This window comes from Ranitomeya imitator, chromosome 5, assembly GCF_032444005.1.
Source record: "Ranitomeya imitator isolate aRanImi1 chromosome 5, aRanImi1.pri, whole genome shotgun sequence".
Classification (NCBI taxonomy): domain Eukaryota; kingdom Metazoa; phylum Chordata; class Amphibia; order Anura; family Dendrobatidae; genus Ranitomeya; species Ranitomeya imitator.
In genome coordinates, this window is record NC_091286.1 from 138,850,374 (window position 1) to 138,867,640 (window position 17,267).

A 17,267-nucleotide genomic window follows, 5' to 3' on the forward strand; every position below is an offset into this window, starting at 1 on the left:
TTTTTATGGGTATATTTTGGAGGAAAATGTAAAATGTTCTTTTATTCTATAAACTTCTGACGTCTCCAAATTTCCAAAAAATACATTTTGTATTTTTTTTCTGAAAAGGAGAAATGGTCAAAATAAAAAACAGTGCTTTCAGACCTCAAATAATGCAAAGAAAATAAGTTCATAACCATTTAGAAACAACAATACTAATGTTTTAACTCAGGAAGAGTTTAGAAATCAATATTTTGTGGAATAACCATGATTTTTAATCACAGCTTTCATGGGTCTTGGCATGCTTTCCACCAGTCTTTTACACTTCTGGCACAAAAATTTAAGCAGTTCTTTGTTTGATGGCTTGTGACTATCCATCATCCTCTTGATTACATTCCAGAGGTTTTCAATGGGGTTGAGGTCTGGAGATTGGGCTGCCCATGACAGGGTTTTGATGTGGTGGTCTCTTAATTTTTGCCAGAGCTGTATGTCCGAATATGATGCACATCATGCATTATACATGTCCCATAATGGGACTAAGCAAACAAGTTAAAAAAAGTAAAATAAAATGGGTAACAATGTTAAACAAAAAAATACACAAATCACAAAAAGCTGTTTCGCCACTCAAAAGTGTTTGTAATAAAACAAAAATAAACAAAAAAGTACACATAATTTGCACTGCTGCGAATGGAATGACCTGCTTTATAAAATTGGCATGTTATTTTTTCAGTTTGGCAAACGCTGTAAAAAAAATGCCAAAAATGTCGCCTTTTCATCGTACTGACTCACAAAAACGTGAATAAAAAGCGATCAAAAAGTCATATATAAAAAAATGGTAGAAATGAAAATGCCAAACTGTCGCACAAAAAAACAAACCCTAATATGACTCATTCAGCCAAAAAATAAAGTTCCTGCTCTCAAAATGAGGATGCAAAAACAAATTCATTTTTGTAAAATATTGTTTTTAGTTTGTAAAAGTAGCAAAGCATAAAAACCAATATAAATCTGGTATCACTGCAATCTTACCAACCTGATGAACAAATCAGTCTAATCACTTATACTATTTGATGAACAGAGTAAAAAATAAAAACAATCACTGAATTGGTGTTTTTTGTTCATTCTGTGTCTGAAAAATCTGAATAAAAAACGATAAAAAAACCATAATGTACCCCAAAATGGTACCAAAAAAATCTGCAACTTGTCCCGCAAAAAATAAGCCCTCATACAGCTCTGTTCGGCATAAAAAAATGCAACTCAGAATGACAAAAAAAACTACTTTTTATATAAAAAAGCATATTTACTGTGTAATAGCAGCAAAACTTGAAAAGAACTATATAAATTTGGTGTCGCTGTAATCACACCAACTCGAAGAATAAATCTGCCTTATCACTTATACTGCAAGGTGAACAGCACAAAAATAAAAATAACTATTCTTGTATTACTGTCTATTTGTTGATTCTACCTCCCAAAAATCGGAATAAGGCTTGGCTCACATTTATCCTGTGCTTTCCGATGAGTGCTCACGTTGAGGTTTCCATATACATTCCCCAAAACCTTGATTCAGACAAAATCCTAGACGAAACCACTCACTTATGATTCAGATGGAGTCACTTTTGACTGGTCTCTGTTTTGGCAGTGTTCCATTGTTTTTTGCATCTTTTTAATAAACAAGTGTGGGTGGCCAGAGATCTGTGCATGTCTAAAAAGATGGATACCAGCAGAGCAGGCGCCAAATGGATTATGAAGTGTTTCCATCTGCCTCATAGTGTGTAGTCCAAAATGTTACCAATAAAAAACCTAATTTATCCCACACAAAATCTGCCCCCACTCAGGTTCTTCATCTGTCACTGGAACAATAGGGGGTCCGACTCCCCACGATACTGGTAGAACAAAGACTCTGGAAAAGCAACATGGCTCACACCCCCTAAAATAAAATCCAGTGAATTCTACACTCCCAAATCCAAATGCCCCCCCTCCTTCTGAGCCCCACTGTGCCTGATCCACAGTATGCGGCCACATGTTTGGCATTATTGTAATGGAGAGAAGGCACATAACAGTTTACAGGTGCATATTGCCAGAAGAACAAGCTGGGCACAATGTATGTAGGCTCTACAATATATAGGGGCTCTACACTGTATGGGGGCACAATGGATGGGTACTAGACTGGCATATTTGCAAATCTCCAGAAAAAAAGCTTGGCTTGGATGTTACAAAATGGTCACTGCAGCTGTAGATGAATTCATTGAGAGGTTCAGTTTCTACAATGGTGTAACTTTTGAGGTTTTTCTGCTGTCCTAGCACATTCAGAGCTCCACAAATGTTGTCCGCAAACTATTCTAACAAAATCTGTGATCCAAAAGCCAAATAGCGCTCCTTCCTTCTCAGTCCTGGCTTGTGGCTTAACAGTAATTTCTGACAACATAGGGGGCAGCACCACACTCGGGAGAAATTGTGCAATAAATCGTGACAAATTTACAGCAAATAGAAAAGTTACCTTTTTACTACTAAAATGACATATTTTCTCGTCTCAATGTGATAAAATTCTGTGAGGCACCTATGGGTTCAAAATACTGTTTACATCCCTAGATGAATTCCTTGAGGGGTCTAGTTTCCAAAATGGATCATTTGTGGCCTGGCTTTCTGTTGTTTGCACATCAGGGGCTCTTCAAATGTGACATGGCATTCACAATCTATCGCAGGCAAATAGCGCTGTTTTCTTTCATAGCCCTGCCATGTGCCCAAGCAGAAGTTTTTGACCACATATGGGGTATCATCACGTTGGCACATGGGTGGCACATGTTAAGGAGCTGAAACTCCTAAACCCTTCATCCAATTTTAATGTGGATACCCTCAAATGAAAGCTGAAAGTCTGAACTTCAACTGCATCTGAATTGCTTTGTTTAAAATTCATTGTGGTAATGTCTATAACCAAAATTAGAAAAATGTTTTCTTTGTCCAAATATACTGTATATGGACATAACTATGTTTCCCCGGTATAAACGTGTATTATTTAACTAATAAAACTCTCACAGTTTGGCAATATTATATTTCTACTGTATAATTGTGTTTAAAGGTGTTTTCCACTATAAAGAAAGTAGACCCAAAATACATTGTATACCTGAAATAACAATCAGAGCAGAAACTCATCATCCTCGGGTCCAACTCTGGCTCTCCGCCGCTGCTCTGGTCTCCCTGGTTAAGTTGCAGGGGTGATGTTACATCGATAGCTCGCATCATTGCTGCATGATATTCACTTATCTCATTGTCTCATTCCGTCTACATCACAACATCCTCTGTGCTCAGTAATTAGCTGTTGTGGTGACATACGCTATCATCAATTCTGTCACCGATGCAGCCTAAACATAGAGGACAGAGCAACATCAGTGAGCTTTTTGCTATATTAGGTGTAAATAAATGTTTGGAGTCACTTTTGTTAACCTCCTAACGAGCAGGCGTATTTCCTTTTTTACATTTCCGTTTCTTACTCCCCTTCTTCCCGGAGCGATAACGCTTTTATTTTTTTTTCAATATGGCCATGTGAGGGCTTGTTTTTTGCAGAACGAGTTGTACTTTTGAATAACACCATTGGTTTTAACATATTGTGTGCTAGAAAACGGGAAAAAAATTCCAAGTGCGGTGAAATTGCAAAAAAATTTGTCGTCTTTTGTATTTTTACCATGTTTTCTAAATGCTAAAACTGACCTGCCATTATGATTCTCCAGGTCATTACGAATTCATAGACACCAAACATGTCTAGGTTCTTTTTTACTTAAGTGGTGAAAAAAAATCCAAAGTTTGTTAAAGAGCTGACGTTTTTAATGTACGATTTTGGTGCAGATTTGATCTTTTGATCGCCCGTTATTGCATTTTAATACAATGTTGCGGCAACCAAAAAACCTACTGTAATTATGGCGTTTTAACTTTTTTTATCATTACGCCGTTTAATGTTCGGGTTAATTCTTTTTTTATTTTGATAGATCGGGCGATTCTGAATGTGACGATACCAAATATGTGTATGTTTGGTTTTTTTATTGTTTTAATTTGAAGGGGGTGATTTGAACTTTTATATTTTTTAATTTTTTTAATATTTTTTTTTTTTTTTTTTACTTTTTGCATGCTTCAATAGTCTCCAAAAGAGGCTAGAAGCTGAAGTTGTCCAATCGAATCTTCTATATACAGGCGATGATCAGATCACCTGTAATTAGCAGAAATTCTCCTGCAATGACTGCTTTTATCTTTTATAGTGTACAGGTCCTTTTCAGATCCTGGATGAGAGTATGCAGTAGTTACATTTCAGGAGAGGAGTTAACTCCTGACATAATAGTCACCTATTTCCTGATTTCTATACAGCAGTAAGGCTGTTTTCACATTTGCTTTTTTGGTGCAGCGTTTTAGCGCAAAAAAAAAGCATGCGTTTTTTTCCCCTATATTTAACATTAAAAATGCATGCGTTTTTTTGTATGCGTTTTGCCGCGTTTGACGACGCATGCGTCGTTTCTCTGCTTGCGTTTTGTTGCAGAAATGCAACATGTAGTAATTTCTAGAGGCGTTTTTTTGCCCCAAAAAAACGCATGCGTTTTTTGCGGCAAAAAAACTTATTGCTGTCTATGTAAACGCATGCGTTTTTAAGCACATGCGTTTGTTTGCGTTTTTAAACGCATGCGTTTCCATAGAAAAAAACAAGTCTACACACTGATAAGCCACCCCCCACCATCAAGGTGATAAAGGGATCCAAACCCTAACCCTAATCCTAACCCTAATCCTAGCCCTAACCCTAACCCCTACCATCAAGGTGATAAAGGGATCCTAACCCTAACCCTAACCCTAGGGATCCAAACCCTAAACCTAACCCTAACCCCCCACCATCAAGGTGATAAAGGGATCCAAACCCTAACCCTAACCCCCCACCATCAAGGTGATAAAGGGATCCTAACCCTAACCCTAGGGATCCAAACCCTAACCTTAACCCTAGGGATCCAAACCCTAACCCTAATTTCTAGTGGGTTTTCTAGTTGATTTTGATGATTGGAAGCTGTCACACACTTCTCATCATGCGTTTCAAAAACGCAAATGCAGGAAAAAACGCATTTAAACGCGTCAAAACGCCGCGTTTTTTTACCGCAAACAAAAACGCATGCGTCTAAAAAACGCAGCGTTTGCACGCGTTTACATGCGTTTTTTTCACCACCTACATTTGCGCTTTTAACGCTGCGTTTTTAAACGCAAATGTGAAACCAGCCTAAGCTGTTTAACTTCCTCCCTTTCAGCTTCTGAAGAGGAATGCAATTATCGTTCCTGCAAAATCATCAGCTTTCAGAGCAAGTCTCCTAAGCATGACCTTCCAGATATGAAGAAGTAAAGAAACTAAGTAGGCTGCATTTCTCTGACATGCTCAAGAAACAATGTGATAATAACCCTTTAAATAAAGCTGTTTTCATTGTCATTTATTCACCAAACTAGTCCTAGAGTCACATGATGCTTTTCATGACAGGGCATTTTTGTATTGTGTTTCTGCTGTAGAGTACATGGTTCCTATTCTGTTACTTAGGCAATAGTACGGCACTAACCATGCTGTCAGAGAGTCAATCACTATTGCTGGGATATAATGTGACTTTTGACATTATGCTGGTGACAAGTATTCAGCCAATACTGCTGACTTTTGTACAATTTACTGATCAGTGATAGTGGAGATATGGCTCTGTTAATGCAGATCACCTTTGGAATTTTAAGCAAAAAGGATGAAAGTGACCACAAACCATCAATAAATGGGTCGTCCAAACAACACAACACCTGGACTGAGGTTGGTGAGTAACTTATACCTTATGGCCACAACATCTCTGTAAGGCTTTCTAATACAGTACTGTATGTTACTGTATCCTGTTTGCGAAATGTGTTTGTTTTTTTACTTTTTATATGTTTGCTTGCAAATATTTTGTGCAAATTAGTCGAGAAGTTATATTATTTATACAATAAAATGCTGGAGATATTAGCTTGCATAAATTAGTTACTTGTAGTTACATAGTTACATAGCTACATAGGTTGAAAAAATACGTAGGTCCGTCAAGTGGAACCATTCTCCTCTAATTATACATGTTGTCTCAAGATGTTTGTGTAAGATGAAACTCAAATAATTATGTTCCTATTTTATGGTAGAATTTACAAGAGCATAAAAATGACGAGAAGATTTAATATCTATCTATCTTCTTAACCCCCCAAAAAGTTTTCTGTTTGTTTCTCTACTCATAGTAATTTTTAAATTGCTTTCTAGGAATAAAATGGGTGGAAGATCTGTCAATGTCAAAGATCTACATATAACTGTTGTATTCTTACCTTAGAATTGTGTTGAGGTTTCTGCTGACAGAGTTTGTTGGGCATCATGGAGCTGACCACATGTACTATGCTTTGTTTTGCTGTTTTTTTGTCCTGAGAGAGTAAATTGATTGGGGCCTAGGGATAAAAGAGAAATGTGCAGTGACAAGAGTTTTCTACAGCAAGGGTCATGAGAGAGCAATAGCTGTGAACTGGGTTCCGGTGACAGCAAATTGGCAATGAGAGACATGAATTACTTCAGATTTACACCGAGATAACATTTTACAAGAGATGTCTTTAAATTATATCAAGAACTTCTATGAAGGATGTGTAAGTATTAAGTGACAGCATAGCATTCTCCTCAACCTCATACCGGCCAAGTACAAGACGGGCTTCTTTTTCCTTTACTGGTTATGTCAGTCAAGTGAGCATGAACTCTTGATTCAATTTTATAAAAAAAATGAAATTTTTACATTTCAGTCAAATGTAATCATGTGATTTAGGCGTTAACTTAAAAATAATAATGCTTGGTCCAGGTATTGTAGGAAGTGTTTCGGTTTTTGGCTTTATATTAATATTTTAACTAGCTAGATATTTGTTTTCCCGAAGTTAACCTTGCTGTGATGTTCCTAAATAGTGTGGTACAGCCTGCAGTTATTTATTTGCGAGGGCGTATCTGGAGATTTCTATCAACTCCATGTGCCAACAATGGATCAATCTGATGCTCTATTTTCCTACATTGCTGACTCCTCTTTCACATAATACAATAAGCAATCGAGGCCTCCAGAGCCACGTTGGTTACGGGAACATACTGTGGACTTTTCTCTAGCACAATTGCAGTATTATGTTGAATGTAGTCTAGCCGTCTTGTATCTGTGATTATTACACAACAATGAAAAAACCTGTAATCATTGAAGAATGTTTGTAAGTTGTTTCAGAAATCTTTTTCTAATAAATTGAACTTTAATTGTAATATAATTAATAATAATAACAATAATAAAAAGAACAGTATGCATTTTTATTTTTTTTAACAAGTTTCCTATAAATGATTATTATTATTTTTGAAGCTCAGACCTCCAACCGTGATTGGTCAGTTCCACACCCTTTTCTTTGGATCTGTGCGAATGTTTTTTCTTGGTGTCCTGGGCTTTGCTGTGTATGGAAATGAGGCCTTGCACTTCAGTTGTGATCCTGACAAAAGAGAAGTAAACCTCTTCTGCTACAACCAATTTCGACCGATAACACCACAGGTAAGGCTACATGGTTGGTACAAATGAAACACCATAACAATTGGTTGAGCGCAAATTGAAGTGAAATGTAACTAAGTTGAATATTTCCTTGTTACATATATTGTTAGAATTTTATTTGGATTTCTCAATCAAATTAAGAAAGAACAACACTATATTGTATTTGTAAAATTAATTAAAGAAGCACTCTAGAATTTTTAACATTTTTATTTGATAGTAATGTACATCAGTTACTCAGTAATACCGTTAATTTTATTACAGAATGCTTAATTTCTCAGCCTCTGTTCTGTTTCTCTGTTGTAGCATGTATGTTACCCATTCTGACTCGCATCATTACATACTGACTCTCCAAATTGCACAGTATATTTATGCATTCCTATAAGACTCACATTGAGGCTCTCAGAAAAATGCAAAATGACCAACATCTGTTCCATACTTAAAGGGAACCTGTCACCTGAATTTGGCGGGACAGATTTTGGGTCATATGGGCGGAGTTGCCTTGCGCAGGCGTGTACTACGGAGGACAGAGAATGAACTTCAATCCAATATTGCGGCCAGCATGCAGCCAGCGAGTAAGGAAAGGGTGAATCAAACACCTGAAAACTCCGCCCATATGACCCAAAACCGGTCCCGCCAAATTCAGGTGACAGGTTCCTTTTAAGAGTCTGTAGGATTAGTAGTAATCCACATAAAAAAAAATTCGTTTGTGTCCGCGTTTAGTTGCTCAGGTGTTATCTGCCACTTTATGAGTGCTGTATTATTGATGATTTAAGCCAGTGGTTATTTGATCATTAGATGTATGCTGACTGAATGTGCTAATTTCAGCAAAACTGCTCAACTATCTAATATGTGTAGAGTTTCCCCTATACCAGATGGTGGGAGGAAGAAGGATCAGGCATGTTAGTTTACAACAAGCCTATTTCTTTTTTTACCATGAAAGATAAGCTGCTATCAGAGGGGTCTGGCAATGGCACATTTCATGACCAACGTGTTCAGCCACATACACATGCATGTGGCAGAATTCTTAGGGTATGTGTCCACGATCAAGATGGCTGGTGGTTTCGTCGGAGCGACAAACCCGCTCTGCGCTAAGCCCCGCCCCCTTTCTGGGACGCGATGATGCCGGATGTGTTCATAGCACACATCCGGGATCATCGCACCCCACCATAGGGCCCTGTGTTATACCTTGTGGCGATGCAGCGTCGCCGCAAGGTATACGGACATGCTGCGATCTTAAAAGACGTGCCGCATGTCCAGAGTCGCAGGGCCGCCGCGTGCGTGTTACCACGCATAGTAGAGACGGGATTTCATTAAATCCCCTCAACTATGCTGTAACATCTGAACGCTGCGTGTTTGACGCTGCATCTCTATGCAGCGTCAAACACGCAGCATTTACTGCACGTGGAAACATACCCTTAGAGATTGCTAACTGCTAAAAAGCATGTAGCCAACAGCTATTGTAGTGTATGAGCAGCTTTAGTCAGTCACCACCAATACGTCTTGAGGAATAAGAGAATAGTGTCCCCTAATGAGTTAATATGCAGAGGTTGGCCATGATCAGTGTTAGTACCGTTTGTTGACATTTAACCCTCTAACGTGCTAGTGTCAATAGCGACAGCAGCATCTAAATTGCTTTCCCATGAACAAAGTGAATTTTAGTTTAGTGAATAAAAATAAGTTTCACAATTGAATGTGTTAAAATGTTCCTGTGCTGAGATAATCATATAAATGTGCCCCTGCTGTGTACTGTGTAATGGCTGCGTCTGACCCTACAGAGACATGGTCTGATCATATCACATCTCCTGGCTATCGGAGGAAACAAAAGAGAGTATACAGACATTACAGCATGGGATCACAGCTGCTGCTCTTTGAGAGGTAAAAAAATTCCCTGCATGTTTAAACCCCTTCCCGCTGCGACCCTTTTTCGTTTTTGCGTTTTCGTTTTTCGCTCCCCTCCTTCCCAGAGCCATAACTTTTTTATTTTTCCTTTCAATATGGTCATGTGAGGGCTTATTTTTTGCGGGATGAGTTGTACTTTTGAACGATACCATTGGTTTTACCATGTCTTGTACTAGAAAACGGGAAAAAAATTCCAAGTGTGGTGAAATTGCAAAAAAAGTGCAATCCCACACTTGTTTTTTGTTTGTCTTTTTTCCAGCTTCACTAAATGCTAAAACTGACCTGATATTATGATTCTCCAGGTCATTACAAGTTCATAGACGCCAAACATGTCTAGGTTACTTTTTATCTAAGTGTTGAAAAAGAATTCAAAACTTTGCTAAGAAAAAAAAATGCGCCATTTTCCGATACCCGTAGCGTCTCCATTTTTTGTGTTCTGGGGTCGGGTGATGGCTTATTTTTTGTGCGCTGAGCTGACTTTTTTAATGATATCACTTTTGTGCAGATACGTTCTTTTGATCGCACGTTATTGCATTTTATTGCAATGTCACGGCGACCAAAAAAACGCAATTCTGGCGGTTCAAATTTTTTTCTCGCTATGCTGTTTAGCGATCAGGTTAATGCTTTTTTTTATTGATAGATCAGGTGATTCTGAACACGGTGATACCAAATATGTGTAGGTTTGATTTTTTGTTATTGTTTTATTTAGGATGGGGCGAAAGGGGGTGATTTAAAGTTTTATATTTTTTTATTTTTTTCATATTTTTAAAAATATTTTTTTTAACTTGTGCCATGCTTTAATAGCCTCCATGGGAGGCTAGAAGCTGGCACCACTGGATCGGCTCTGCTACGTGGCAGCGATCATCAGACCGCTGCTATGTAGCTGAAATGCAGGCTTGCTAGGAGTGCTGACCACAGGGTGGCGCTCATAGCAGGCCGGCATCAGTAACCATAGAGGTCTCAATGACCTCTATGGTTACTGTCCTGACACATCGCCGACCCCAATCATGTGACGGGGGTCGGCGATGCGCTCATTTCCGGCCACGCGGCCAGAAGTGGTAGTTAAATGCCACTGTCAGCATTTGACAGTGGCATTTAACAGGTTAATAGCGGCGGGTGAATCGCGATCTCACCCGCCGCTATTGCGCGCACATGTCAGTTGTACAAAACAGCTGACATGTCGCGACTTTGATGTGGGCTCACCGCCTGAGCCCACATCAAAGGGGGAGACACGACATGTGCAGTACTAGTATGGCGCATGTCATAAAGGGGTTAAACAAACAGCAACTGTTTTACCTCTCACAAAGAATCAGCTGTGATCCCATACTCTAATATCTGTATACTATCTTTTGCTTCCTCCCCTGCCTAGGAACTGTGGTATGATCAGACTATGTCTCTGTAGGGTCAGACACAGTCATTACACAGTACACAGCAGGGGCACAGTTATAAGATTATCTTAGGAACATTTTTTGACACATCCAATTGTGGAGTTTATTTTTATTTCAAGATCTATTGATTAAAGTGAACCTGTCAGCCGTTTTGGCTGATATGAGTTTATATGAGTTGGCACTCTGAATTTGCAGAATGGGCAAAACAAAAATTGGAACAGGACACTCAGTTTACACAGAACATTATGTTCAGTGATGAGGAAAACTTTTTTGGGTGGGCCATTTATCTGGCTACACCTAAATAACATGGGAATGGTGACAGTTTTCTTGCGTAGGGAGTCTTCCACTGAAATCTGCTGCAATAACCCGGGTACTGCGTTCACCAGACATCAACACAATTCCTACCCGCTCCTCACATGTTAACCACTGCGATATGTCAATGGCTGTAAACAAAGAGAAACTTGTAAATAACTAATGAAAGCTTAAAGTTACATTAAAACCAAGAACATCATTGTTTTTCTTGTGAAATTCTCAATACGTTTGATGTGTCACATGACCCTCTTCCCATTGGAAAAAATAAAGTTGGATCCAAAATGGATGACTTCAAAATGGCCACCATGGTCACCACCCATCTTGAAGTTTCCCGCTCCCATATACTAATATGTCACAAACAGGAAGTTGATATCACCAACCATTCCCATTTTATTTAGGTGTATGCATATAAATAGCCCACCCTGTATAATGCTGTATATCTGCCCTCAACTCGACCTGCAAGAGAAGAAAAAGGAAAAGGTCGAAGAGCCCGAGCACCTGCGCACTGCAGTACTTTGCTCTGCCTTCAACAGGGCAGATAAGTATGCCTGCGTTGGAGCGCGTTACCGAGCTGCCTGTGTGGATGATGCAGGGACCCTTCATCCACAAGAAGCAAGCAGGAGGGTGGCATCGCAAGAAGATGGGAGGCGCCGCACCAGGAAGAGCGACACCCCTCAGACCGGAACGGCCAGCAGGTGAGTATATTAAAAAAGTCATTTTACTTCTCTTGCAGGTCGGGTTGGGGGCAGATATGCAGCATTATAGAATGCTGTATACAGCCCTGAAAGGTGATGGCCGTATCTTATATCGGCCAAAACTGCTGACAGGTTCCCTTTCAAATGTACTTTGTTCCTTGTGAAAGCCGTTTAACAAAGGGAGATCGCTCCCTCTTTAACTTCATAAGCACTCCACAACACAATTACGTGGTTCTGAGGGTTGCCATTGCAAATAATGACCACAGTGTCAGTTATGGTGGCCAGTACAGATGTTAACAACATTTCAGTGGAGAAAATATAATTTTTCATTCCATTCATTCAAATTCCTATGCAGTGCTTGAAGCGTTAACAAACTTCCTGACAAAAGTTTTTAGTACCTTGAGGAGTGCAGTTTTTAATATAGTATCTCTTTTGGGGTATTTCCAATATATATGCTCTTTAAAATCACTTCAAAACCGAAACGCCCCCTAAGAAAATACGTTTTGTAAATTTCCTTGAAAAAAAAATGAAAATTGCTGCCTAACTATCAATTCTTTTACCATCCTAACAAACTAAAAAGGACATTTGAACAATGGTACTGATGTTAAAAAGACATAGGGTAAATGTTATTTATTAACTTTTCATGTTTGGTAGCCTTTTAATTTTTCATCAAATTTCAGGATTTTTTTATACATATATAAATTTAAAAAAAATCAGATAAACCTAAATTTACCACTAACATAAACTAAAATGTATCATGAAAAAATCACAGATATGCTGAAGCAGTCCAGAGTTATTACTACATGCAGAAATATGCAAGATATATAATGCAAAGTTAAAGGAGTTTTCCACTACCTTGATCCTTTGGATAGGTCACCAGTATGAGATTGAGCTTGTGTATGAAGCACAATACCACACCTCCATCATATTGTTACATATTGAAAGTCTTTCAAATACAACTCCAACAATGCCTTTACATGGTCATACCTCCATTAGAGAGAAATTAGCAGTTGAAATGATATGCAAATGAGGCTGACAATCTATTTGTAGATCTGAAGCCTCTGTCACTCCAGCTCTTTTTCCTGTTTAGCGCTCCCTCCCCCTGCTTGACAGAGGGTCTGTGTGCTGTGTAACTTTAGCAAAGGAGCCCTCAACCAAGAAGAAAGAGATGGTGCTGCATGGGGAATAGAGCTGGAGTTACAGAGACTTCAGATCTACAGGTCATTTGCATTTCAATGCAAACTCTAATTTCTAAGTAACGGAGGAAGATATTGATGGACTTGCCTTTGAAACAGCTACACACGCATATAAATGATTTGGGTTGTGAATTCATAGTGACAGATACTCTTTAATGTTGCAAAAAATATTATAAAGAACTACAGCAATAAATATATTATTTTGTTATGTCTTGAAAACAAATTTTAATGAACAAATCCCTGGCGGTCTATGGTCTAGAGCGACATGAAGGTTAATGGTCATTCATAGTTCACTAGGGGTTAAAGCAGTTTTAGAGCTAAATACAATTTCGTACCCTTTACTATTTAGGTCTAAAGAAAAATGGTGCTTCTAATAAATGCATGATTAATTATTATTAGTGATGAGCGAATATACTCGTTACTCGAGATTTCCCAAGCACGCTCGGGTGACCTCCGAGTATTTTTTAGTGCTCGGAGATTTAGTTTTCAGCGCCGCAGCTGAATGATTTACATCTGTTAGCCAACATACGTACATGTGGGGGTTGTCTGGCTGCTAGGGAATCCCCACATGTACTTATGCTGGCTAACAGATGTAAATCATTCAGCTGAGGAGAGGAAAACGAAATCTCCGAGCACTAAAAAATACTCGGAGGTCACGAATATATTCACTCATCACTAATTATCAGTTTATTTTCTAAATGTCTGTCCGTAGTCTCTGACATCATGTCCGCTCTCTATCTGAAACTCAACCTCTCCAAAACTGAACTTCTTCTGCTCCCACCATCTACTAACCTTCCTAAACCTGACGTTTCTCTCTCCGTGGGTGGCACCATAATAACACCCCGGCAGCAGGCACACTGTCTGGGTGTTATGTTTGACTCCGATCTCTCCTTCACCTCCCACATACAATCTCTTGCCCGCTTGTGCCGCTTACACCTAAAGAACGTCTCTAGAATCTGCCCTTTTCTCACCATGGAAACAACAAAAACCCTCACTGTCGCCCTGATCCACTCCCGCCTGGACTACTGCAACGCTCTATTAATTGGCCTCCCCCTCACTCAACTTTCCCCTCTCCAGTCAATCCTTAATGCAGCAGCCAGGGTCATCTATCTAGCTAATCGTTACTCAGATGCATCCGCTCTTCACCAGTCATTACACTGGCTGCCCATTCATTACAGGATACAATTCAAAGTACTTGTTCTCACCCACAAAGCTCTTCACAGTGCAGCACCCCCTTACATCTCCTCCCTCATTTCTGTCTATCGGCCTAACCGACCTCTTCGCTCTGCAAATGACTTTCGACTAACCTCTGCACTAATCCGTACCTCCCACTCCCGACTACAAGACTTCTCCCGTGCTGCGCCAATCCTCTGGAATGCTCTACCCCAAGATAATAGGACCATCCACAATTTGCATACTTTTAGGCGCTCGCTCAAAACACATTTGTTCAGAGTGGCCTATCATGTTCCCTAATCAGTTATTTTGTTTGTGTGTGTGTAGCCCATTCACTACTTCCATCTATCCCCCACCCTCTGAAGATAGCTGGACCACCATTGTAAATACATCATTGTAAATACACACCTGTACTTTGTATTTCCCCACCTCATTGTAGATTGTAAGCTCTCACGAGCAGGGTCGTCTTATTTCGCTTTAATTATTGTATTGTTAACATTGTTACTTATGACTGTTGTGTTTGAAGCTGTTAAACTGTAAAGCGCTGCGGAATATGTTGGCGCTATATAAATAAAGATTATTATTATTATTATTATTAAATATTTACAGTGTGTTATTGCTCACAGTATAGTATAGAGATTTATCTTTTTTTTTCTCTCCAGGTATTTTGGGCCCTACAGCTTGTTACTGTGTTAGTCCCAGGAGCAGTTTTTCATCTCTATGCAGCCTGTAAGAGTATTGATCAAGAAGATATCCTCCAGAAACCAGTTTACACAGTTTTTTATATAATCTCTGTACTGTTAAGGATTACTTTGGAAGTAGTAGCCTTTTGGCTACAGAGTCATCTTTTTGGTTTTCAAGTGAATCCAATCTTTAAATGTGATGCTGGAAGCCTAGATAAGAAATATAATTTGACCAGGTGCATGGTCCCAGAACACTTTGAAAAAACAATCTTCCTAATTGCAATGTATACATTTACTGTAATTACCATGGTATTGTGTGTAGCAGAGATATTTGAGATCCTGTATCGGCGTTTGGGATTCCTAAACAATCAGTAGATATGCCATCTGGTGCAGAAATATGGAAACATGCTGTAAATGCAAAAAAACAAGACAAATCTGCAATTTTACTGCAGGTTTTTATATGTGTGATATTATATTTGGCAGCATTGATAGCATGTATTTAATTGTAAATATGTACATATTGCACTAATATCAATTTGTATACATAGACTGATTATGGCTATGAAGTAGGAGAAGTACCAAAGTTCAGTTGATGATGCACTAGTATTATTATGACATGTAGTAAACAAATGTTTATTGCGGTGATGAAACAGAGTTCCATTTCTTTTACTTACTAATAGGGGAGACAAGCATTTAATTCTTCTTTTGGGCCAAAAGTTGCTCTAAGAAAATATTCCTATAACATATACTAAAATATTATTTCATTCACATACTTACAAACACATCACAATGTAAATAATAAGCCAAATACATGGTTTTATAACAGATATGAATGTATGATTGACCAAAAAAAAGTAAGGTTTTTCCATTTTCTGGTTACATTTTATAAACTTGAAACCTCCAAAAAACCTCCAATATATGATATAAAGTGTCCCCTCACCATACAACTCAACCAATAGCCCAATGGCCAAATACTATAAGTCCAAACCCTTCCTAAAAAAAAATCACAAAAACAAAATAAGAAATATAAAGAGGTAATGTATTTAATAATTACACAATTACTAAAAGGTTATAAGTACTTGAATATGTAATCAACTAGATGGTGGCCCGATTCTAACGCATCAGGTATTCTAGAATATGCATGTCCACGTAGTATATTGCACAGCCCACATAGTATATTGCCCAGTCACGTACTATATTGCCCAGCCACGTAGTATATTGCCCAGTCACGTAGTATATTGCCCAGCCACGTAGTATATTGCACAGCCCACATAGTATATTGCCCAGTCACGTAGTATATTGCCCAGTCACGTAGTATATTGCCCAGCCACGTAGTATATTGCACAGCCCACGTAGTATATTGGCCAGTCATGTAATATATTGCCCAGCCACGTAGTATAATGCCCAGCCACGTAGTATATTGCCCAGCCACGTAGTATATTGCCCAGCCACGTAGTATATTGCCCAGCCACGTAGTATATTGCCCAGCGACGTAGTATATTGCCCAGTGACATAGTATATTGCCCAGTGATGTAGTATATTGCCCAGTGACGCAGTATATTGCCCAGCCACGTAGTATATTGCCCAGTCATGTAGTATATTGCACAGAGCCACATAGTACAGGTCCTTCTCAAAAAATTAGCATATAGTGTTAAATTTCATTATTTACCATAATGTAATGATTACAATTAAACTTTCATATATTATAGATTCATTATCCACCAACTGAAATTTGTCAGGTCTTTTATTGTTTTAATACTGATGATTTTGGCATACAACTCCTGATAACCCAAAAAACCTGTCTCAATAAATTAGCATATCAAGAAAAGGTTCTCTAAACGACCTATTACCCTAATCTTCTGAATCAACTAATTAACTCTAAACACATGCAAAAGATACCTGAGGCTTTTATAAACTCCCTGCCTGGTTCATTACTCAAAACCCCCATCATGGGTAAGACTAGCGACCTGACAGATGTCAAGAAGGCCATCATTGACACCCTCAAGCAAGAGGGTAAGACCCAGAAAGAAATTTCTCAACAAATAGGCTGTTCCCAGAGTGCTGTATCAAGGCACCTCAATGGTAAGTCTGTTGGAAGGAAACAATGTGGCAGAAAACGCTGTACAACGAGAAGAGGAGACCGGACCCTGAGGAAGATTGTGGAGAAGGACCGATTCCAGACCTTGGGGAACCTGAGGAAGCAGTGGACTGAGTCTGGTGTGGAAACATCCAGAGCCACCGTGCACAGGCGTGTGCAGGAAATGGGCTACAGGTGCCGCATTCCCCAGGTAAAGCCACTTTTGAGCTACAGAGAAGCAGCACTGGACTGTTGCTAAGTGGTCCCAAGTACTTTTTTCTGATGAAAGCAAATTTTGCATGTCATTCG

At 38.9% G+C, this 17,267-nt stretch overlaps 1 protein-coding gene across 2 annotated transcripts; it reads left to right on the forward strand.

Annotated features, from left to right (window-relative positions):
* The first annotated feature begins 5,601 nt into the window (after positions 1–5,601).
* GJE1 (gap junction protein epsilon 1) lies at positions 5,602–15,855 on the forward strand. Of its 2 annotated transcripts, none has more exons than XM_069767925.1 (3): positions 5,602–5,783; positions 7,356–7,538; positions 14,861–15,855. In XM_069767925.1, exons 1-3 carry the CDS (start codon positions 5,745–5,747, stop codon positions 15,254–15,256), a joined length of 618 nt encoding a protein of 205 aa, XP_069624026.1. In that variant the 5' UTR covers positions 5,602–5,744; the 3' UTR covers positions 15,257–15,855. The 2 variants fall into 2 exon arrangements, with proteins under 2 accessions (XP_069624026.1, XP_069624027.1); XM_069767926.1 differs by lacking the exon at positions 5,602–5,783 and adding an exon at positions 7,132–7,212.
* The last annotated feature ends 1,412 nt before the right edge of the window (positions 15,856–17,267 follow it).